A 25,345-nucleotide genomic window follows, 5' to 3' on the forward strand; every position below is an offset into this window, starting at 1 on the left:
AGCCAGTTAGTCATCACCTCGCCTTTTTTAATGCTGCTTCAAAGAGGGTCCTTTCAAGGGCAGGCACTTGCTGCTTGACTCCCAAGGCAGTCTATATGTCAATGAGCTCACTTCACAGGTATTATCTTGGATCTGGCTCCCAGCCCCTCTTCACTTTTGCAACTGCTGCTGGGGGTGCTCACCTTTCATTCTCCAATCACACCTTATTCATTTCAACAGGACAAGGAAAGGGGAGAGATCTATTCTACTCCTAGCAAAAGACATTTTTCTTTATCTTAACTATTCCTAAGACCTATAGCATAAAGAGCTTGATACAAAGTTTCTATGGAAAAGACTGGATACAAGGTTTCTCTTAATATAAGGATAGAAATGTAGCCGTGTTAGTCTGGTGTAGCTGAAACAAAATACAGGACTATGTAGCACTTTAAAGACTAACAAGATGGTTTATTACATCATCTAATAAACCATCTTGTTAGTCTTTAAAGTGCTACATAGTCCTGTATTTTGTTTCTTAATATAAGGATTCTATAAGAAGGCTTAACATAAAGATGTATGTAAAAGAACAAGATATGTGTATATATAAAATCTCTTAATACAAAGTTATATAAGAATAATACATGGTTATATGGAAATGTTACAGAGATTTATCCACATTGTCCCCCTTTTGATCTCTCAAGAACAATTCTTGAGTGGTCAGCATTTACATTTTATGGATCTGTTTTAAAGCTACATACTGGGTCTTGATCTCAACCTGTGGTTTCAATTTACAATACATTCGTTTCGTCCAACAGCACATGCAGAGCTTTAGAACCAGCATAATAGCCAAGATTATTACAAAAATAATAATAGGATGAAGGATTATATTAAAAAATATAATCTGCTGACCAAGTAGGGGACCAACCCTTATAAACACATCATACCAATGATGAATACTTAATTGTTTTGCCTGGTCAGCCACCCTGAGTATTTCTTCTCCCTCATGGAGGATGGCCAAACTTCTGGTTTGGATTTTCCTTCGAGTGGTTTTTGTTAATATACTAATTTGTTCATTATTATAAATCCACCCATACAGGCCTGTCCAATTAATACCAAAAGACAAATCCAGATCAAGGTCCACCATATCTTAGGTTTCTATATCAATTTGTTTTTCTTTGTGTTTTGGGAAATAGTATACCAGTTGAGGGGAACGGAGTATGGAGATATTACACATATATTTTTGGACCAGGGGATCTGAATGAACCTTTTTTTGCCATATTACAGGCTCCAATCCCACATCACAAACACAATTCTTTCCATTAAAATACACTTTGGTGATGGAGTTATCCATTTCATCCCAAAAACATGTAGCTAATTCTCTGCTTGGAGGGAGCATGGTTTCTTCCAATATGGGGAATGTGGGGCACACCCATTGTTGTGGGGCACACCCTCGGAGGTCCATTATATTCCCTTTGATATTCATGTATGTCCCAGCTAGCCTGGGAACCCAAATATGTTTTCCTTGGATTACTGGCAGTGCTTAGAATGGCCAAATCAACATAGTTGTCTGTACATCCTGGGCTCTCAGCACCTGGATGGAAATGCTCCTGCTCAGTTGCTGTACATTAAGGAAAGAATATAGTGGTTGGTGCCATCCAGCAATGTATGGCAAGAATAAATTACTTTAATGTTGTGTCAATAGACGGGCTAGGACCATCATATCCTTAGCCTTCACCCAATCCATTTCCCTTTCCATTAGCATGATGGAAAGGATTTGTTGTTGTGAGTACCACAGAGCCTGGGCAGTTTTATCTGCAATGGCTCTCATGGTGGCGAATTCTGCCCAGAAAGTATGGTTTATGTGTTGTCAAATATGCCATTTTAAGTCTTCAGTATCTATACTTGTTTGAACCATCTGAGTGATTTGATGTTCTTGTCCTTTGGTTATTGACTAGTGAAGGGTTTCAATGGCACTAACTATTTCTTAGTGCTTCAAGATCTATGGAGATCAGGACACCGGTCCTGGTTCCTGTCCCCCCTAGTACAATGTCTACTATATTCCAAGCCCTCCTCCTTGGAATATGTTCTTGCAGTAATGACTGATACCACGCATCAAATATGGGGGAACTGTGTGGGGCACACTTAGGCTTAACCCCAGCCAGGTCATTCTTATCCCGTCTCATCGTGATATGTAGAGTAGAGATCACGGAGGCCACTTGCACCTGAATACAGGGTTGCCTCCAGAGCAAGTGGGGAAATTTCAGTCTCTGGATCTGGGCCATTTATAATAAAAAAAAAAAGTGACATTCCCAACAAACATTGTTTTATTCACCCAGAGTGTTGTTGTTCTAGTCTCTGTAGGCTCCTGTTTAAAAGGGGGTATAGTTTGGATTCCAGGCTGAGCAGGTTCGCAGGAGGGGTGGAGCCCTATCTAGAGTCTCCTGGAGCTGATACAGAAAAGATGCATCCATAATCACCAGGGGTGATATTTACCCAGACTTGAACTGATAGGAGTATGAAGATTCCCTGCAGTGTGTTGCTGGCCACTAGTATCTCCTGCGGTGTGTTCCAGCTGGTCCAATTATACCACTAAATTCCCCATCGAGAGTCCCATTGCTGTTTTGGTTCTAGTGCGTGGATTGCCAAAATTATATAAGAATGATACATGGTTATATAGAAATGTTAGAGATTTATCCACAGTGTTGTCCTTTAAAAACGGATAGTGGGATAATGGAAGGAGATGCCTTTTCTACATACCCACACACAAAGCTCAGAAAGCTGTGACTTGATCTCTTCATCTCAGTGAGCTGTCCTCAGCTCTAAGAGAACACCCACCGGAAACAATAACTCTAAGATGTGTGAACTACTCCATTCATCTTTGCAGGTGTTCTCATCCCCTTTCTATTGCACCATTATAATGCCGTAAGTTTACCTCTCAGCATATTTAATTGAAAATCCTTTCAAAAGAATTGCTTTAAATATAAGAGGAGAGAGATATACATGGAGTATGTATGTATGGTACCATAGAGCTTAGGACAGGGTTATGTTTATCCTGATAAGTGAACCCAACTTTCAGATAAGAGAAGAAGAGGTCCACTCCTCTTTACCAGTGGAGGTAAGAGATTTGATATAATCCTGTAAGCTATAGCTGTCTGACTTTTGCAGTTAGCGTAACTTGCTCACAGCTCTAGAGGAACAACTGAACCATAAAGCTAAGTATTCAGCTCTTTATTCCAAATCTACCTGAGATGTTGCTTCCACCAGAAATAAAGTATTCTACTTGTAGAATCTGCATGATACAAGTTGTGTTGGCAATTGTTAAGCTTCCATCCAGTTAACCTCTACAATTATTAAGTACTAAAATGATGTTTTATTTGGTCATGCACATCCAATTTAAAATGTTTACAGAAGTTGTTGCTATTGGTAACTAGTTCAGAAACAGTAAACTTGAAGAAAATTGGGGCATATGTTAACTGAAATGGGTTTTTTATGTGTTTAATTCTGAGTTCACAAAAGACTTCTCTCTAAACTAGTTGGACAGTTTGAAAATACTGAACCTTTTTAGTAACTTGTTTTTGTTTTGTTTTTAAACTTGACATCAAGTCTGGCAGGTAGGCTAGAAATGTCTTTCTTTACTCCTTAAAATATTTATAATACAATTTCACTTTAAGGAAAAATCAAATTTAAAAAACTCCTCAGGGTTTCAGTTTACACTGTTTTGTTTTTCTTTTTAAATAGCTTTATTGGACATTCTTTGGGCAATTTAATAATCCGTTCAGTGCTTACAAGACCTCGGTTTAAATATTACCTCAACAAACTTCACACCTTCCTGTCTCTCTCTGGACCACATCTCGGTACTCTCTACAACAGCAGTGCTCTTGTTAATACAGGTAAACGCTTCTATGACATAAATTCAGGATAAATTTGTTCAAGGGAAAATTAGTAGGCATTTCTGGGGCCTACAGCTTTGTGTATTCTTTGGATTAGGAAAATCAGGCATATTTTTACACTCTGCCTTTAAGAACAAAGGGAGAAAGTGGCAAATGTAAAACCTTAATAGGAAAAAAGATAATTATATGAGCATACATGTGATGGCTTAGATCAGGGGTCTCCAAACTTTTCTGCCCGAGGGCCGCATTAACTATCAAACAGCAGTTCGGGGGCCAACTACACACTTGAGGTCCAAATAAAAAACAATCAAAACATGGATGTTGTTTTTAATTATTTATTTAATATTATTTTATTCAGTTATTATTTAATAACACATTGATACACTACACATGAACACCTGTATTAGTGTGAATGGTGAAATTGTTTCCTGGATGCCAAAATAGCAGACATTTCTGGCTTTAGAAATCACTGTTTGAAATTGGGGGTGGTGCTTGTCCTAGTCCTGCAGGAGGGGCTCCAGAACGGGGAAACTGCTGAGAACTCATTTCCACCTGCGCAATGTGATGAAAATTGTAAGCAACATAATCCTGGCAATATGTTCAGCCAGAGGCTGTGCCACAGCAACCAGACCGCCTCCTGCAATGGGCACCAGCTCCTCAGCCCCGCCCCCGGAGAAGTAGCCCCTCGCTCCTAGCCCCTGAGAAACCACCGTCGGGTTTCCTCCCCTCCGTCCAGCCTCCCGCGATCCTCTGCCGCCGGGTCTGATCCGGAGCCCGCCTTCGAGAATCCCCTTTTTCGCCCGCCTGGCCAAGCGGCACGCGGAGCCGTCCCTGACCTGGGCTACCTGCTGTCCCGTGCGCGCGCTGGGGCCTCGCGCAGCCACCTGCGAACCCGTTTCTCCCGCTGACACCAATGCTCGGACTCAAGCTCTCTCCTTCCACCGCCGCAGCCACCCTCCGCCTGATTGGCTCCGGTTGGTGCACGCGGAAGAAGGCGGGGCCAGACAAAAAGGTCTCCACGGGCCGGATGAGAGGGCCTCGCGGGCCGCATCCGGCCCGCGGGCCGTAGTTTGGAGACCCCTGGCTTAGATCACAAAAGTCCCCTTGGGATTGTCACCCAGTGTGCAGATTAAGCCACTGAGCCCACCTTCCTGCCCTCTGGGACTTCCCATCACACTGTCCCCGCTGGGTCAGAAGCTCTGGTTTCCCGGAGTCAAGGCACAGAGTTGGGGTAACTACCCCCAATAGAGCGACACTGAACCAGCTCAGTTCTTGAAGAGCTCAGCTATACGGCCCTTGGCAACACACAGGAACCCAGCCTGCAAAAGGGACCAATGAAAGAGAGATGCTTTACCTCCCCCCTCCAGTAGCAATTATTTACACTCGTCTTGATAATAAACAAGTTTTTATTAAGTATAAAAACTAGGATTTAATTGATTACAAGTGAAAACGGACAGATCAAAGTATATTATTACATTAAAATAAACAATAGATACCAAATAATTCATATATCAGGCCATATTTGATCTTTTTCTGGCCTGGGCCCAGCAGCTTTGCCTTCACCCTTTCACTACAGTTTTTTATTCCAGGTCTCTTTATTTGTATCCTCTTTGGGGTGGGGAGGCAATTTCCAAAGCCAGCTGAAGACAAAAGACTGATTCTTTTCCATTACTTAAATAGACTTTCCATCAGGGTGGGAACGCATTGTTCAGTCTCCGTCACTATTGAAAAGCACTAGATTCTAGATGGATTTCAGTACCTGGTGGCATAGTCACATGTCTTTCTAGGACAAACCACTGTTTGGGCTTTGTACACAGTTGGGACTCTCGGAAGGGCTTTTCCCCTTCCGGGTCAGTGTGCAGCCACTTTGCCCCACTACAGGCTACAGGAAAAATAAAACCATTCAGGGATTGTTAGTTTGAGTACTGAGCCATTAAGCTCCTAAAGTATCACAAATGGCTCTCATTAGCACATTTAGAATTAAAAACAGATTCACACTTCATATTTCTAACTTCACGTACAAAAATGACGCATGCACAAAAATAGGATATATACATTCATCAGATTGAAACTTTAAAAATAATGTTAATGACCTGTTTTGCATAAAGTGTATTAGAATTATGCATATTCATTTTCATAAGCCAATTTTCATAAAGCAAGGGGGTATGACAATACCAATGTGTTTGAACTAGTTTTTATGTTAAAATATGTTTCAAGGTATAACTTTCTAAGATTAATTTTAGCTATGATATAATTCAACAAATCTTCAAAGAAAAATATTTTAAACAGATAGACACATCAATTCACCATACCAAAACAACCTTTGATCCTTGTGGTCATAAAAAGTAACAAAAACTATTCAAATATTGAATATCAAATGCACTCAACAAACTGCTTGGTGTTCCCAGACCTTTAATACTATATGCAATTTTGGACAGTCCTTTGAGAAAAGATAAATTAGAAATGCAAAAGTGTTCTCCAACAGGTTTTTGTGTGTTGCCTTTTTGGATATCTGATTTGTGTCCATTAATTCTTTCTTGTAGAGACTGTCCTGTTTGGCCGATATACAGGGCAGTGGGGCATTACTGGCATTTGATGGCATAGATCACATTAGTAGATGTGCAGTTAAATGAGCCTCTGATTTGGTGGCTGATGTGCTTGGGTCCAGTGATGAAATCTCTGGTGTAGATGTGTGGGCAGAATATGCCGAGAACAGAAAACAACAGAATTCCACTTGTCATCACCTAAAGTCCACAACTTAAACCTCTCCAATGCATTATCAACAATGTACAGCCTATCCTGGAACATGACCCCTCATTCTCACAGGCCTTGGGGGAAAGGCCGATTCTTGCTTACAGACAACCCCCTAACCTCAAACAAATTCTTTCCAGTAACCACGCAACACACTTCCATTATAATCATCCAGGAACCCACCCCTGCAATCAGCCCCAGTGCCAACTCTGCCCACACATCTACACAAGTGATTTCATCACTGGATCCAACCACATCAGCCACCAAATAGAGGCTCATTTAACTACACATCCACTAATGTGATCTATGCCAGCAATGCCTCACTACCATATATATTGGCCAAAATGGACAGACTCTGCGAGACAGAATTAATGGACACAAATCAGATGTCTGAAAAGGCAATACACAAAAACCTGTTGGAGAACACTTTAATCTTCCTGGACACTCATTAATGGATTTCCAAGTTGCCGTTTTGCATCAGACCAATTCCAAAGAAGCCAAATACACAAAGAACTTAACTTCATTCACAAGTTCAATTCTTATGCTAAGGGTCTGAACATGGATATAGGGTGCCTCACACACTATCTTCCACCTTTTAATGACTTAACCAACCAACCAATCAACCAGTGGAGATGCTAACAGTTTTTAGCAGTCTCTTGTAACAATTTCAATTATCTACTCTCTTTTTTCTTCCTCCCCTTTTCCTTCTCCTCTCCTCTCCTCTCCCTCCCCCCCCCCGCTTTCCTCCTTTGCTTATTTATTCTTGGATTTGGACTTATTATACTCCGGACATCTGAAGAAGTGGGTTTTGTCCATGAAAGCTCATAATACCATCTACGTGTTTTGTTAGTCTTTAAGGTGCTACTAGACTATTTGTTGGGTTTTTTTTTTTAGTTTTCCCTGTTACAGACTAACTTGGCTACCCTTCTGAAGTTTCTTATGTTTTAGAAAGGTTAGATATTTCAGCATCAAAATATTTGAAATATTATTTTAAAAATCTTGAGAGTATATCTGTATGTTACCTTGTTAATATTTAAAGAAAAATCTTGATTTTATTTTTATTTATTTTTTTGCGAAAAGGAAAAAAGTATCACCAAGAATGTTAATTTTGTTTTTACTAAGGACAATATTCATTTTTTATTAAATATTTATCAGATAGGAAACATTGATGGCTGAGAGAACAATAAAATGATTGTAGGCTTAATAATGCAAACATAAAAATGAAAAAAGGGGGGAATGTAATGTATGAACTTTGACTTTATGCATTTAATTGACATTTAGTGGTTCTTATTTTACTGATGAATGATACTTACTTTCACTGTGTATAACTGTACAGGTCTTTGGTTTATGCAGAAGTGGAAAAAGTCAGGGTCTTTATTACAGTTGACATGTCGAGATCATTCAGACCCACGGCAAACTTTCTTGTACAAACTTAGTAAAAAAGCAGGTAAGCTTTGTTCATGTTGTTCATCTTGTAGATAAGTAAATATAAGAAGTCAATACAAAGAAAAAATAGAGAATATCTTTTCTTAGAGAAATAATTGCATGTTCTACCATTGTGTCAATTTTGCAATGCATTATTTGTCTATACAAAGTATTGTTTCAGAAATAAATCGGCCATTGTGTTTGTACTCTGGTAGGTAAATCTGGACCATAGTCTCTATTCCAGTGTGCTGAATGGAAAGTACCACACTGCTTAGGGCCAAGGACTAGTGTGAGATCATTATTTATTGCTGTCTTAACAGTTGTTCATCAGTTGGGTCTGAAATTGCATAACCTCACTTGCAGTGAAGTCTATTAAAGTTGCCAACCTCTAGTGCTGGATGCTTATGCGTAGGGGGATTTGCAAACCCCATGTTTTACCCAATGGCTTATATACATTTTGTGATTTGAAACCCACCAACTTCAAATTGTCACAAAAGGGTGAAGATTAAATATGGACAGCATCCAGAATATCCTTACTGATGTACATGGGTCAGCAACATTTCACATGAAGACTGTGGCTTACCTTCTCTCTCTCTGTGTATACAGGCAGTCCCCGGGTTACGTACAACATAGGGACTGTAGGTTTGTTCTTAAGTTGAATCTGTATGTAAGTCGGAACTGGCGTCCAGATTCAGCCGCTGCTGAAACTGACCGCCAGTTCTGACTTACATACAGATTCAACTTAAGAACCCCAAGCGTCCCCAAGTCAGCTGCTGCTGAAACTGATCAGCGGCTGATTCCAGGAAGCCCGGGGCAGAGCAACTCTGCCTCGGGCTTCCTGTAGTCAGCGCTGGTCAGTTTCAGCAGCGGCTGACTTGGGGACGCCTGGGGCAGAGCAGCTGGGGTTCTGCTGGGTTGCTCCAGTAGCGCTGCTCCTCGGCGCTACTGGACCAACCCAGCAGCACCCCAGCTGCTCTGCCCGAGGCGTCCTGATTCAGCCACTGCTGAAACTGACCAGCAGCAGCTGAATCAGGACGCCTGGGGCAGAGCAGCTGGGGTGCTGCCGGGTTGGTCCAGTAGTGCCCAGAGCTGCGCTGCAGGACCAACTGGCAGTGCCCCAGCTGCTCTGCCCAGGGTCCACAACAAAAGCCTGGTCTTCTGGGGGGGGGCACACTAGCTCTGCGCGCCCTCTCCCCCAGCAGACCAGGGACACGGGGAGCAAAGCCGCAGAAGCGCGGGAACCCGCCGCTGCTGCAGCTTTGCTCCCGGTGCCCCTGGTCTGCTGGAGACGGTCCCCAGCAGACCAGGGGCACCGGGAGCAGCTTTTCTTGCCCCGGAGGTCGAGGTGGCGGGACCGCTGCCTGCGAGCTCCGGGGCGAGAAAGTCCCGTTCGTAAGTGCGGATCCGACATAAGTCAGATCCGCGTAAGTCGGGGACTGCCTGTATATACAAATTTTCTGTGGGACAACAGTGATGTCATCAAGTCATTCTGTGTCCACAGGAGCCAAGCCCCACCCACTCCCAGCCTAGCCCTCCGCAGGGCCCACGTGGAGAGTTGGGGCTGCCTGTAGCCCTGGCCCTCCCCTCCCTTCCCCAGCAGCCAGTGGGAGAGTTGTAGCTGCCCTGGCCTCAGCTCAGCCTTCCCCAGCGGTGAGAGGAGGCGAGAAACTGGCACTGCCTCAGCTGTGGTGCAGCGGAGGGAGAGCTGGGCCCGGCATGGCCTCGTCCCGCCCCCTTCCCAGCCAGGGTAGGGGGCAAGGAACAAGGGAAGGGGCCCAAGAGCTATTAGCGTTGCGAATAGGAGGTGCAGCCCCATAGTATTATCTTAAACTGATTTGCTTCATTCAGCATGGTGTGAGTTTCTTGTAGAAAAATGTCAGCCAGAACTTCCTTTGACAAAATACCAGTAAGTTCTGACTTGGCAACAGGCAGCCCTTCAACAGTCAGCTGATTTTCTATGACTAGAAAATCATTGTCAGGAACCCATTTGACTGGTTGACAGAGATTTGTAATAATCCTCAAATTTGATCTGCTAGTTGGAATGTATTTCTCCAGATCGCAGACAAGCTATAGCTGAATAACATGCATCGTGAAGGCCGATTCTTTGTCCCCCAGAATAAAATAAATATTTCATAGCAGGATTCTGCACCTTGATAGTTTTTCTGAAATCTTTTTGTCATTATTTATTCTGGGTTTGATCTCTTTGAACTTACTAACATTTTTTAAATTTGCAGATGAGATTTAAAACAGAACAGTATAATTCAGAAGGAAAAGAGTCTACATTTTTGCCCGTTATCTTTTGTATTTTCAATTATTTTAGGGACAAGGCAGTATATCCTACAGGAATTTAAACCATTATTAATTCAATTTTCATGTTATCATAATTTTATACAGTCATTTTATACATGATGAACAATTTTCTGAATGCTGGTGTCCTCTTGATGTTTATTTTTAAAATTCTGTCCTTACCTTTTGGAATAATATTTTTGAAATCTGCCTATCCTATCTTTAGCAATCACAATATTGTTTAGCAGCATTACCAACACTTTTAATATTTTAATACATGACAGTAAGTTTAGAACTTAACATAGATTATCTGTTTTGTGTTTAATTTTAAATATTTGAAATAGAAACTTGAATTTAAATTAATTTTTAATAATCCAAATTTCAGTAACAAATCAGATATTTAAAATTTTTATTTAAAAATCGATGTTGTATATCTGTCTGCATATGTCGCCCGTATAGAGCTGCCAACTGTCAAATCACATAAACCCCTTTGCTTTGCTCTTTTTGAGGCCCTGCCTCCACTCACTATATTCCTTCCTCCCTGTCATTCTCTCTTCCCTACCCTCCCTCATTTTCACTAGATCAAGCGGGTTGGAGTGTGGGAGAGCGTGCAAGCTTAGGGCTGACTGAGGAGCTGGGCATGTGGGAGGGGGACTCTGCACTGTGCCTGGGGCAAGTGGTTAGGGTGCAGGAGGTGGGTGCGGCTTCTCAGACGGACCTTGGGTGCAGCAGAAGGTTGGGCAGGGGGTTGGATGCAGGGAAAGGATAAGAGGTGCTGGTACTAGGAGTGAGTTTGGATATGGAGAGGATCGCAGGGGTTGGGGTTAGTGTTCCCTCTAAGATTTTCCAACCATGAGTGGAGTGAGTTTTGGCCATCTCAGCCGGCTCCGCTTGCTGGAGCACCCTCCTGCTGTGCGAGTGGGAGTGCTGCTGCACAGCTCTCTAAAGTAGGTGGGTGGGGGAAGAAATTTTTTGTGTGCAACTGTGCAGGCACACACCTTAGCAGGAACTATGGGTGGGGTATAAGAGAGACTGCAGGTTCTGGAGAGGAGTGCAGACTCTGGGTTGGAGTTTGGGTATAAGAGAGTGGTCTGAGCTGGTGCATGGGATTGGGATGCAGGGTAGGGAGTGTGGGCTCTAGAAGGGGGCTTAGGGCTGGGCAGGAGGTTGGGGTATGGAAAGTTGAGGTGTGGGCTCTGGCCAGGCAGCACTTACCTCAGGCAGTTCCGAGTCCCAGGTGGCAGCACAGTGGAGCTAAGGCAAGCTTCCTCCCTGCCCTGGCCCTGTGCCACTCCCAGAAACAGACAACATCTCTCTGCCACCTCTAGGTAACGCCCATGTGGCTCCATGCACTGCCATTGCTTGTAGACACCACTGCCATAGTTCCCGTTGCCTGCAGTTCCTGGTCAGTAGGAGCTGTTGGGTCACTGCTTGGCATCGAGGCACCGTGCAGACACCCCGTGATTATACACACAACCTGTGGTTGTAAAAGGAAGGGAAGTGCCAGTCACTTTGGGAGTAGCATGGAGTCAAGGCAGGCAGGGAACATGCTTTAGTCTTGCCACGCCATTAGACTTTTAGTGGCCGATCTTCTGATTGGCTTCAGAAGCCTCAGAGAGATCAAGCCCAATTCCAGGAGACTCCCAGCAAAATTGAGAAAGTTGGCAACCTTATACCCACACAACTCAAATGTTTGAGTGTGTGAACTTATTTTGATGATAAAGCTCTTTGAGCTGAGTAATCAGGGGAAGGAGCTTCTCCCTCAGCAATGTATGCTTATAAAGTTACTTGGTTGTAAATCTCTGAATTCCATCAGAAAGTGCAGAAAAAAATTGAGAACCTTTTTGCAAGTCCCATGTGTAGGCCTCTTTCTGGAAAGCAGAAGCCACAGTGTGTTCTGTGTGCCTCAGACATCTCCTATTTCATGAATAGGAAAAGCCTAGCTTTTCAAAAAATCAGTGTTTGCTTCAGTTGTTTTCTTTCAAGAAGTCCCTTATTTCAGTTCTTTGAAAGGTGTTTTTTTGGAGTACAATTTCTAGCTGTTTGAAAAAGTTCACTGTTCTTGGAAGGGTTGAAATGCAACTTGATTGGATATAATATTTTTAGCTATAACAGACGAAATCTCCTTTCCTTTTTACAAGATCTAATAATAAATCAGCGTCAAATTTCTTTTAAAATGTTTTATGATCTTGAAGCAATTTTCAAATGAATCATATTCTTTATATTTGCAATTTATTTCCCTTCTTACAGGTCTTCATTACTTCAAAAATATAGTGTTAGTTGGATCCCTGCAGGATCGTTATGTTCCTTATCACTCTGCCCGCATAGAGATGTGTAAAACAGCTTTGAAAGACAAACAATCAGGTAATAAATGAGTAGCATGTGAAGTCTCCCTGTGTTTTAGTCCACAGATGGCTTTATAACAAATGTCAGGATAAACAAACATTTTTCATATAATGTTGACTTCGGGAGCTGAAAGGTGTCTGTAATTTTTTTTTTTTTTAAAAGATCAGCTTTTATTTAGCCAGAGACTCAATTCCATACTAGCTGTGAAAAGAAAGTTGATTGTTTTCCCACTTAGGATCGTTTATGACTACAGTTCATGGTGAGATATTACTATAGCATTCTCTATCTGAAAAATAAATAAACAAAATATTCTGGATTAATTATGAATTAGTACTAATAAACACACTTTGAAATACGAACATAAAATTGATGAGTTATAAGATTATCTTTTTTAGAAAAGTCTATAGAAATCAGGTTTCAAATGTTCTCTTAGTAGGGAGACAATATAAAATAGGTCTCTTTTCTGGAACATGTACAGTAAAACTCTAGCTGTCCAGCATCCAGTGTTCCAGCACTCCTGATAGCCCGGCACCAACTGGAACCCGGAAGTGCTCCAGCCAACCAGACAATTGGAGCTGCTCTGCCCCCGGCTTCCCCAAGTCAGCTGCTGCTGAAACTGACCAGCGGCTGACTTGGGGAAGCCGGGGGCAGAGCAACTGGGGTGCTGCAAGGTTTGTCCCGCAATACCGCCCCTCACCTGAGTGGCGCTGCCGGGTTTGTCCCGCAGTGCCACTCAGGTGAGGGGCGGTATTGCGGGACAAACCCGGCAGCATCCCAGCTGCTCTGCCCCCGGCTTCCCCAAGTCAGCCGCTGGTCAGTTTCAGCAGCGGCTGACTTGGGGAAGCTGGGGGCAGAGCAGCTGGGGTGCTGCCGGGTTGGCCCTGCAGCACCGCCCTCTCCCACGCTGCACAGTTCCCCGCCAACCCCCCTCCCGCCACCCCAGACCCCTCATAGCCCCCATTCTGGTACTCCGGCATATCTGATAGTCCAGCACCCTCTGGGTCCTAAAGGTGCCGGATTATCGGAAGTTTGCTGTACATATTTTCATATTCAAGGAAACATAACATTAGCTCATCCTGGATGGCTCGTGTAATTCAAATTTTTTGGTTTCTTTGTTTTTTACAGGACCAATTTATGCAGAAATGATCCAGAATCTGCTCCTGCCCGTTCTTCAAAACAAGGAATGTAATTTGGTTCGTTATAATGTCATCAATGCATTGCCCAATACAGCTGATTCTCTCATAGGGAGAGCTGCACACATTGCTGTTCTTGATTCAGAAATATTTTTAGAAAAGTTCTTTTTGGTTGCTGCCCTAAAATATTTCCAGTAGAAGAAAAGCATTGCAAGAAACTTCACTATTACCTCATTAACAGATGAATTAAATAATGTGTGGTATTGAAGTATAGCTGCAGCTGTATTTTGAGATATTTATACTTTTGTATGGAAGATAATTTATATCATCCATGTTTAGAGCTTTTTTAACATCAACTTTACTTTCTAGGTAATGTGGTTGTGCAATATTTTTTATTTGATTCTTTTTATTTTTCTATTACTTTTTCTTAATTTTGGGGTACCTAATTGAGTGGAGATTAAATTGCAGTATGTACATTTGGTTGGTTTATTATTGATTCTTAGACTATAAAAGTCACTGCTATATGACTACATTTTAATAGAGGCTTTTGGATGCCAAAATAAATTGGAATTTAAAAATTCTAATAAAGTATTATGCATCTGATTGCTATATTTTAGCATTTTAGAAGTCTAACTGGAAAAACAATTAGCTGCTAAAATATCATACTTTGAAAACAGCTATATCTGAAATACTGGTAAAGGCCATTATTTTAATGAGCAAACTGAGTCTTCTGTTCAGATATCACTACATCCTAGTAGTTTTCTATAAAATTGTCATTATTAAACATGTTATGCCTGTGGATATATATTTTCTACTGATGATCTCAAAAACATGTTGGTTTACATATTCACTTATATTACTGGAACTGTAAGGTTCAGAAGTAAGCTGCAATTAGGGATTTTTGAATGTTTAAATGACAGCTGCCTTCTAATAATTGAGGTTTTGCAAAGTTAAATAAAATTGCTCTTACTCTCAGTTCAGTTCTTCAAATGAACCTTTTACATGGACTTCCTTGTATGTGCATAAAATAAGTAATGTAATAAATTTCTGCAATACTTTTATGAATTTAGATAATTTTTAAATATTCTTAAAATATTTTATTGATTACAAAGTATTGTAAATATAAATCAAGGTATCTTGAAATGGAACAAAATTATAAACTTTACATGTTCAGTGATGCAGATAAAATGTTTTTGATATACAGGAATGTTAAAGATCTGTTGACTTTTTATTGGTGCTGAATAGCATTATGTTCAATTCCTCCTCCCTACCCCTTTACCTGTTTAAAACAGTAATGCACTAAATGTGGAAAAGAGGTAATATGTGCATTCACTAATTGTACTGAACAGAATTTTTTGAAAAACAAATCGGTTGTATAAGTAATGCATGTTTATTTTTAGTATTGTGTTCTTGCATCTGGCATTAATAAAATGAACAAATGATTCTACTAGAAAATAAAACTGAAATCTTTTGCTAATTTACAAAATGTTGGGAGGCTGTATATTGTGTATTATTTAACACAGCTATGTCAATAATAGTTCATAATTAAGTAACCTTGCATTTTGATAGGGTTTGATCTTGTAATCTTTGTCAAGTTATTTTTTCTCTGTAGTTTATAAGCGTCAAAGGGCCATCTTTATATTAGTCTGCAAAGCAACCATTTGATCACTTTAAATAATGTTGTATTATTGAATTGCATAAGGCAAGTCCTTATGCTAGTGGTTCTCAACTCGTTTCAGTCCATGGACCACCAGGCCAATCAAAAAATTTTCGTGGACCACCTCCTTTTTGAGACATGATAAAAAAGAGCAGACAACGAATATTTTGTTTTGAAATGTATTTCTTACTAAGAGATTTTTAGATTCTCTTCTCCCTGACAAGTTTTTCAGTGTTTGGAGTGGTACTTGATAATGCACAATAAATATCGCTTTCCACTGCAAGCTGATTCCTCTGTTTGAACTTAATGTGCAACAAATATGAAAATCCAGTCTTACACACACAAGTTGATACAAATGGCAAAAGAAATCTGACTGCGTGTGTTGACAGATTTGGGTAACTCCCGGTCATGCTGACCCAAAATTTCTCTATGGTGGACTGCTGGTAACACGTCTTGAGCCGCAAAATCATTTTTCAGATCCAAGAGTTCCTTCTCCAGATGCTCTGAAACACTATTAACATCTGTTCTAAATGGATTCCTGATGAAAAATAATCCATCCCTTGTCCTGTCCACCTCCAGAAAGTATAGTTGGAATTTGTCTCATAGCTTCTGTAAATGATGGAGAATTTGCATCCGAATGGCTTCCTTTTCCCGGAGCATGGCATCCATGTATGGAAATTGAACCAAATGATTGCCTTCGACTCTTATGATCCAGAGTTCCAATTTGTCAAGAAAAGCCTCGATGATGCTTTGGTGAGAAAACAGATTTGCACCTTTCCCTTGCAGCTGAAGATTCAGTTTGTTCAAGATTCCAAAAATTTTGACAAGATACGCAAGTTCTAAATTTGACTGCGTCAACACATTTCGGAATTCCTCTTTCCCTTGAGCCTGGAGAAATAAATCCATCTCCTCTCTCAATTGAAAAACTCTGTTGGGTATGTTCCCTGCTGACAACCACCGTACAGAAGTATAGAACAGCAACACATCAAAGTCGGAACCCATGGCCAAGCAAAATCTTTTGAACAGCCTGGTGTTCAGAGCCAATGATTTGATGTGATTCACCACTATTGTCAACCCTTCGAAAACGGCATTCATTTGATCAGGCAATGTTTTTTGACACCAAAGCTTCCCTATGAAATAAAGCAGTGAACTCCAGTTACCATTGGAGCATGCTGTTTCACTAGTGTGTGGTGACACCCACAAGATTTACCCAATCCAGATCATGTACTTCAAAGAAATTGTTAATTTCCATCACATCCTGAGCCTTTGTGGGGGTATCAAGAGTCTTACAAAGAAGAAACTTGTCTTTGAAGTCTCCCTCAACCATGTATCGTGCGAACACCAATAGCTGAGAGCACGTGACGTCAGTCGATTCATCCAATTGTAAGACAAACAATGGAGACTTCTTTATTTCATCCACAACTTGTTCACTGATGTTCTGTGATATCTCATTTATCCATCTTGATCCTGTGTCATTAGAGACAGATATATCATTCAGCTTCTTTGCTGCTTCCTCACCAAGAATAAGTCGCACCATCTCTTTTGCACAGGGGAGCACAAGTTGCTCTACAATGGTATGAGGCTTCTTGGCCTGTGCAACTTTGTATGCAACAATGTAGGAAGCACGCACTGCATTGCTTGTCTTATTGCAGAATGCACCTGTTGAGTTGAGGCGCTGCCGTTTCAGACCTGATAACCGCCATTCAAAATAATCTTCATCCTTTTGCAACAAGTTGGGGTGACACTTTTTGAGATGGAGTTTCGGCTTAGCTGGCTTCATTGAGTCATTCCCCAAGACTTTGAAACAAATAACACATTGTGGCAAATCCACACCTTCTTTTTCTTAACAAGTGAAGCCGAATTTGATGTAGTCCTCTGAATACTTGTGCTTGACATTTCTTCCTGTCGTTGCTATTATAAACAAACTACACCACACCTGTAAAACAGCACATGTAGCACCAGACGAATGACACAGCAACCGCTCAGCACAATGGCGGCAGCTACACTGGCGCTCAGAGCCTCAGACGGAAGTTACTGGCAACACAATGTGGTTGCGTCCTAGGTGAAGCTATGGATGACGCGCCGTGTGCTTCTGAACACGGCATAAAACAGCCTAATGGCAGTGCTTGCTCATGCCGTGTGACTTTGGACAATGTTCCTGTAGACCACCGAAAAAGTCACCATGGACCACCAGTTGAGAACCACAGCCTTACGCTGACAAAAGAATACAACAATCAAGACATTCAACTATGAAAATGGCTCTTTTATTGGTTGTGCATAGTATTTACACTCACATTACTCTAAAAATGTATTTTACATTCTTGTAAATGTTTGTTACGTTTGGAGGCATTTTTGTCAAAAGACACCCAATAGCCAAAGCTTATTGGGTAGTCAAGTGACTACTCGCTTCCCCCCTACCCCACTGCCTTTGTGTCAGGGGCATCAAGAAGGGGGGAGCAAAACCCAGCTTTTAGACGGTTCAGTCCAGCACCATCTCTGTGGTGTGTGAGGAGGGGGAAGGGAAGCAGAGCCCCAGGAGCTACCCACACTGCAGTTCTGCATTATAAATGTAGTAAGAGGCAGGTAGCTCTTACTACATTTAAAATGCAAAGCCTCAGTGGTTCCAGAGCTGGCGTGAGCTCTGCAGTTTAAATGAAGTAGGAGCTGAAATGCTGCGCACCCAGCTCCTACTACATTTGAACTGTAGAGGTGCAGCAGGGGTAGCTCCTGGACCCAGCATGAGCCAGGACAGATCACCTCCCCTTATCGACTAATTGTGTAGTTAATACAATTTGCATTGACTACATAATAAGCGAATTACCCGCTTAACATTCTTAAATGGGATCAAATTCTGCAGCAGAAATTAATACACTTTTATGCCCCTTCGTTTACAATTTAAGCATATTTTTACTAAAGAAATCCTGAGGTCTACAGAAAGTATTTTTCATTTTGTTCTGATTGTCACCCTACCTTTTTGTATCAGTCAAATATAATTATTAGGAAAATACAATACATTACATAATCTATATTATGATAAAACATTAGTTTGTGGTTATATGCAAAAGCTGTCTGTTGAAGTAAGGCTATGTATTAATCTAGAAGATGGGTGAGCAATCATCTTATTAGGGGCCACTCCAAGAATTTGGTAAGTAGTCAAGAGCTGCGCTCGTCTATGATATTAATAGAGGAGGTAAGTCTGGGATGGAGGTAGGATGCAGAAAGGAGCTTAGAGCATAGGGTTGGGGTGCAGGAAGTAGTGTGGAATTCGGGAGGGAGTTTGGGTGAAGGAGGGGGTTGTGAACTGGGGCAGGAAAATTTGGGCACAAGGTGTGGGAGGACATTCAGGTGCAGGCGAGGATTGTGATCTGGAGGAAGAGTGTATGAGGGTGCAGGATCTGGGAGAGGATTGTAACCTGGGGCGGGCATGCAGGAGGGTGTCCATAGGATTTGAGTTGTGATATGGGGCAGGGAGTTGGGGTGCAGGAAGGGGTGGGGTACCAGGTGCAAGCTCTGGCTAGGAGGTGCTTACCTGAATCAACTCTCTGGCTGGTTTCCTGCCTGTTATGCTCCCTCATGCTGTTCCAAGTGTCTGGCTGTGGGGACCATGTGCTCTCTGCGTCCCATGAGCCCCTTGGGGAGGGAAGCCCTCTGTGAACTGTGCAGCAAGCACAGCCCAAGCAGGTTTCATTGCCTAGTTTCTGGTTGTGTGAAGTGCCCCCCCAGAATGTGTCACGCAGAGAACATACGGTCCCCACAGCCAGACACTGTAAGTGGCATATGGGGGTGTAGCAGGATGGGAGCCTGCCTGAAGCTAGCAGTGAGTGGCATGACAGTAATGGGCCAAATACGGTAGTTTGGCAGGTCAGATCTAGGCAATGGCTGTATTTTGACAGTCCATGGCCTAGAAGATAAACCCAGTAAACAGGCATATATGCGTGCAAGCTCCAAAGTGCATGAACCTCACACCGACCAGATATGCATTTCAAGCTGGTAGCAGATAATACTAAAATATTATAGCTCTGTACCAGCCAGCATATGTTTGAGAAAGCAAGGAACTATTCAAAGGTATTTAAAAAACAAAAACAGAACGTGATGAAGTTGAGTAAGCTTTACTTGAGAATCAGAGATACATTGTTTTCTTACACTCACATGTTTAATCTACTGAATAAATGTTTCCTGGCTACTCATCTGAAGCAAGAATTGTTATTAACAAATGTAAATTGTTTCTAGAAACTGATGTAGTTAAACTACTTAAATCTTATTGTGTACACACTCAGATTAAGCATATTTTATTATACTAGTTTCATTTCCATTGATCAGAAACTGACAAGTTAAATCTATATGGGTATAGGCTATGCAATTGATGTAGCTGAAGTTGTGTAGTTTTTAGCCCTGCAGTGTAAATGCACCCTATAAGATGGTCCAATCTGAGCGTCCAAAGAAGAGTTATGCAGATTTAGTGATGGTTGGTATATTCTGCTTGTAGACAAGGTTACAGTAGGAGTTTTATCTTCCTGATGGTGCTTTATTCCTCTCCTTAAACTCTCTGGACTTTTGATGGGGAGGGGGCTAGTTTAAAATATTTTTCAGTGAATGGCACTAACTATCTTCCTCTAGCCTTTTTATCATTCTACCAACATGTCTTACACGTATGGCACAGAATAGGCTTTTCCACTGTTTTCAGAGAAGGCCCTGGGAGAAGGGGGGGCTGTTTAAAATATTTCTCTTACTGCAGTAGCTGAAGGAGTAGAGAACTTGAAGGGGACGGTTCTGACTCGGATCTGTGTCCCTTCTGCAACGGAAGCGCCCGGGACTTCAACGCGCGTTGTTCCTGACATGAGGGGTTCCCACGTTGTTTTATCAGACACGGGCGGCGCCCACCGCCCGGCTGTAGCTCCCCGGGAGCCGGAATCGGGCGGGAATAGGGGCAGGGCGGGGCCCGACACGCGTGTGCCGGCAAGCAGCAGCTCAGCGGTTGTCACGCCCAGCCTCGCCCGCTGCGCGCCCCGCGGGGGGTGAGCGGAGCTGCCGCGCAGGCCCAGGCCGGCCCACGCCCCTGGGAGCTCCGCGCTATGGCGCTGCGGCTGCTGCAGCTGGGCCGAGTGGCGAGTAAGCGGCGCGGGAAGGGCCCGCTGGCTTGAGGCTGCCTGAAGCGCCGGGGTAGGGGGAGCCCCGCGGCCCGGGACGTTGCAGCACGTCTGGGCCCCAGCGCCGCGCCGCTGCCGGGGGCTCTGCTGCTGCAAGCCAGGCCTGCTCGGGCGGCTCCCCGGGGGTCGGTCTCCACCAGCTGCTGCGAGGGCGGGCTGCGGCCTCCCGGCGCTGGCTCGCAGGCGGGTGTCCGGGCGGGAAGCCCCCCCCCCCCCCCCCCGGCAGCCAAGCCGCCTTGGGAAACCCGCCTCTTCATCGGCCCCGGCGGGCGCGCGGGTTTCGGGCCGGATCCAAGTGTTTTGGAGGGGACCCGTAGGCCCAGTACCAGGGAGCGGCCCGGGGCGCGCGAAGGCTTGTTCCCTCGCTTTCCCTTTGCACGCGCCCTGCTCTTTCTGCCCCTGCTCTTCGGTCACGTTCCATCACGGACGTTTCCTTGAGCGAAATTCCCCTCCCCTCCCCTCCCCCTTTTTTAAATTCTCTCTCGTTTTCTGCGTACTCGAAGCGTCCTTTTCTCCCAAACCTGTAACGTCACCGAGCGCGCCTGCACCTCCATCTCCACCGGCTTTGTTAGTAAGTGACAGCTCGATCTCGGTGCAGACACGCTGCTTTGTGTACGCGTGCGGAGACCTTCGTGGCTGTGCTTTGACGAGCTGGCCGGTTTTCCCGCGTGCCTTGGCTGCAATGGATGGTGAAGTAGGGCTAGTGCCAGATGTTCTCCCAAATTCACTTTTTAATGTGGATCGGGCTTGCCGACAAAATCAATGTTTTTCTTTCTTTAAATGTTACCTGTACAGGCTGATTGTATAAATTAGATTGAATTCGGATCTGCTCACTGTTGTCTCGGTTTACTCAGTGAAAGCTTTGGTTGTAACTGCTTTGCTGCTGTAGCAAGGGGTTGTCCAGTGGTCCCAACACCTGCCACTAAGGTTTGCTATCTAGCTCCAACTCTGGGTGCAGGCCCCAGAAATCAACTAGGAAGTAGAAGCCCGCTCCTGGAGGGGGGGAAATGTGTACATTGGTGCATGCCAGCATACTTCTTATCTTGACTCTGAAATACAGGACAAGATACTTCAAGTGATATATAACCTTGTCAAGTTTAAAAGCCACAGATACACACTAGACCATTGATGGGTTTGTTTGTATCTCCCTCTAGGGGCTACATTTAAGAATATGCCCTAACAGTTTAGGATTTGGCACACAAAATATCTTTTTGTGCTCCTGCCCAGAATGAGCATTCATTCTCCAGGAGGTGGAGTGGAGTAAGTTTGGATGAGGGTTTTTAAACACTGGTTGACACAGTTATTCAGCATAAAACTGTTAATTTTAATAAACTTACCTGTTAATGTGTGTTTATTTGATAGGGCCAGTGTCACTGTGCAGCTCTTTGAGGAGAACTAGTTCTAGTGTGGAAGGAAAGTCTGAACCTATCCAGAAATCCCCTAAGAAATCAAAATTACCTGTAGGTCGTCTTGATGAACCAGAAGAGTCCAATAGAGAGAGAGAACCACTGGAAAGTAAGTTATGGGTTTTCTAAAAAGAGGGAAACAATGCAATTAAGGGAGATGCTAAGTGCCTGCAAATCTTATGTGAGCAGTGGATGCTTAGCAGTTCTTGGGATCAAGCCTTGTAGAGGAAAACTCTGAAACATGCTATTTATCTGTTCGTAGCTGGCATTAAATACCTGTTTTATACTGCAGTGGGAGGTGGAAATGGGTGATCTGGTGATTCCTTCTGTCCTTAAATTCTATGACTGAGTTGTATATAGTGGTAGAAAAGCAAAAGCATCAGGCCACTAACTCCTTACAAACTGCCATTTTAGGCATTGGTCCTGTAAAGCCCCTTGCACTTGATTTAAGTGACATATAAATTGTGTGTGTTTTCACAGCCATCTCTAGGAATCGTTCCTCTTGGCCTAAGACAAGTAGTTACTTTAAACTAGCAGTACTCACCCATTGCACCATGATCAGTTGCCTTTTGTTGTTCATCTCTTAGAATTTGTGTCTTATAGTTGTGCCACCTAAATTACTTTTAAGCTGTCTAGCGCAAGGCTTTTTTTACATGCCTGTAAACACCATAAACATTTATAGTGCTATGTAAATGATTTACAAATAAGAGGAATGTCTGAGGCTGTGAATAGTATTGAACTGTGATTACCATCAGGATTTATGCAGCTTTGGAGAGACTGTGTAAGGAGAGAGACAAATGTTTAATTCTAATTCTGTCTTGTATCCTTTTACACCCAAAAGAAGTGAATGCCATCACTGATATTACTTTAATGAATCCATACTTTTTTGTTGTGTTCATGTTTAGGGTTTCTGTATTTAGGGCTAAGTCAGAAAAAGCCTTGAGTTTTCATTTTACCTGTACCTGGGTTTACTGATCATGACACTGCAGTAATTCTCACTTAGAAGGCCAACAGCTCTATGCTGGCTCTGAACCAGATAGCAGAGGACTTACAATAGCAGTAGATAGTGAATAATTAGTTTATCAAAACCACTGAGGAATCACTTGAGATTCTACTGCTTAGATATTTTAAGAAGTTTTATAGCGTTCTATTAAATAGAGATGATGAAGCATTTGTGCTTCTCCTACCCATGCCAGAATCATATGCATATATTGACATTTAAAAATCCATGTAGATGCTGAACAAAGCAAGATAAAAAGGCACATTTAAAAATATTTGATTTTTTTAAAGCTTTTCTGTCTATTTTAGGGTTTTATGTTTTTGCCTGTCATTATAGTACTTGGTGCCTTCCTCATGAAGTGATAGCAATCAACACACAGTTCCTGGTAGAAATTATTGCTTCTATAAAAACTCAATTATTTTTACATAAACTGAGATGTCTTCCCACTCTCCTGCCTAAAAAACAAAGAAATATAGACAGAATGTATCTTGGCCAATATTTTTAGATTTGAGTATTTAAAATTAGAGGCGTCAGCAAAAGTGAAGAGTGGACTGATTTTCAGAGGTGCAAGTATGTGCACTTCCTATTCAATTAAGTGTATTTTCATTTCAGTGTTAATAGCTGTGAATGAGCAGCTTTTGTTTTGTTTTGAATATCAGGTCACATTTATTAAGGGGCCTAAATTATGGTATTAGGTTCCTGACTATAGCTACTTATGTTTGATAATTGTGGCCAAGATTTTGAACCCAAAGCTCCCAAGATGTAATAATGTCAATCTTTACTGTTGTACTATGGCTGCCAACTTGATTGGTCTTTTAATCATAGAATTATAGAACCATGGGGATGGAAGGGACCACGTCTCATCTACTCTAGCTCCCTGCCAAGATACAGGGTTTGTTATGCTTAATCATTCTGGGCAGATGACTGTCTAGCCTCTAAAGTTTCCATATTGTTTTAGAATTTCCAGATAACATCAATCCTGCCACAAAGGAAAAGGGTGGACCCAAAGGCCCTGAACCTACTCGTTATGGAGACTGGGAGAGAAAAGGACGTTGTATAGATTTTTAATGTACAAATATATCTATATTGCGAACAGGATGTTTGATACATGTTTAAAATATTTAGATAGAAAAATTTCTCCTAATTGTTCCTTTTAATTCTTAAATGGAGCTTCTTTTTTGCAACATGTATTTAAAGAATATCCTGAGAGATGTTTTCTGCAAATAAACATTGCTAGTTAATATTCATCATTTTAGTCCTTTTTTTCTTGTATATTAAATTCATTTGCATATAGTCCTGGGGGATTTCTGTGACAAAGTTAAATTCTGCACACAATGTTTGAAAATTCTGTATATTTTATTTGCCAAAATAATATAATATAATTGTGCCACTTTCAATTATTTTAGTAATTTATTTCAAAATACCTGTCAGCAAATATGTCTGTAACAATACAAGCAAAAAACTTTTTTTTTTACAAATAGATTCCTTACTAGACATATTAATACAGAACTATGTGTAATTCATTTAAATTACAATTCAGAACTGTATTTCCCGCAGAAGCAATACAAAGGCTTGGGGGAGTCGGGTACTGCAGGATTTGAGGGAGAGAGAAGGAGCCTAGGAATGAACCTATAGGTTGTTGGATATGGTTGGAGAAGGGCTTTTTGTGGGGTGGGCATTGTTAGGGAGTTGGGAAGCCACCCTAGCAGGCCTTGACTGACACCAGTCTCTCCAATTTAGTCTGGAACATTTACCCATGGTCCTCCACACCCTATGAATCTCTTCATCTACTATCCTCAGGCTCAGGGTTATCACCCCATTATCCCTAAGTCCATAAGTCTGTCCCTGCACTAGCTATTCTGAATCCCAGGCTGTCTCTCCCCACCAGCCCTATTCTGTCCTAACCTGGCTTTGCAGGCAGGGGTGCTGTGATGAATTGCTACTCTAAGGGGAATTCTATAGAACTGGACATAGAACTTTTGTTATTTTCATACACGAAAAAACGTTGCCTAAACGTGCTGCAGTTCCTCCTTTTGCCTGTCACAGCAGCCTGTGCATCACTTCTTATGCAACATATTTTTTATGCAGGAAAATACAAAATTAAACAAGATAGGAATTCTGGGGAATTATGTGCATCTGCAGACACACAGGAGTAGCATATTAATTTCTCCTGGAAATGTTAAGATAGTAGCAAAGAGTGTGTTTGAATACTAAGGCCCAAAGAGTTGGTTCTTAAGCTACCAGGACAAGCTAGTGCCTCCAGCCAGATGCCATCAGAGTTGATTAGCAGTCACATGTCAAATGGCCTTTAATTTGCATTGGAGAGGT

General features: G+C 42.3%; 2 protein-coding genes across 10 annotated transcripts in view; both read left to right on the forward strand.

Moving 5' to 3' along the window:
* The window catches only part of FAM135A (family with sequence similarity 135 member A), a 151,283-nt gene that overhangs the window by 125,517 nt on the left and 421 nt on the right, over positions 1 to 25,345 (forward strand). For 7 of the 9 annotated variants that reach the window (XM_025186756.2, XM_006127228.4, XM_025186759.2 and 4 more), the window contains 5 exons: positions 3,715 to 3,866; positions 7,954 to 8,064; positions 12,579 to 12,692; positions 13,800 to 20,624; positions 21,974 to 22,126. In XM_025186756.2, coding sequence (XP_025042541.1) covers positions 3,715 to 3,866; positions 7,954 to 8,064; positions 12,579 to 12,692; positions 13,800 to 14,005 — 583 coding nt within the window. In that variant the 3' untranslated portion in view covers positions 14,006 to 20,624; positions 21,974 to 22,126. Of the gene's footprint in view, positions 1 to 3,714; positions 3,867 to 7,953; positions 8,065 to 12,578; positions 12,693 to 13,799; positions 20,625 to 21,114; positions 21,183 to 21,973; positions 22,127 to 25,345 lie in introns of all 9 variants that reach the window. The other 2 variants (XM_075923709.1, XM_075923710.1) reach the window with 2 other exon arrangements.
* On the forward strand, positions 20,441 to 24,264 carry SDHAF4 (succinate dehydrogenase complex assembly factor 4). The gene is made up of 3 exons (XM_006127225.4): positions 20,441 to 20,573; positions 21,974 to 22,126; positions 23,976 to 24,264. Exons 1-3 carry the CDS (start codon positions 20,537 to 20,539, stop codon positions 24,083 to 24,085), a joined length of 300 nt encoding a protein of 99 aa, XP_006127287.1. The 5' UTR covers positions 20,441 to 20,536; the 3' UTR covers positions 24,086 to 24,264.

This window comes from Pelodiscus sinensis, chromosome 3 (assembly GCF_049634645.1).
Source record: "Pelodiscus sinensis isolate JC-2024 chromosome 3, ASM4963464v1, whole genome shotgun sequence".
NCBI lineage: Eukaryota > Metazoa > Chordata > Testudines > Trionychidae > Pelodiscus > Pelodiscus sinensis.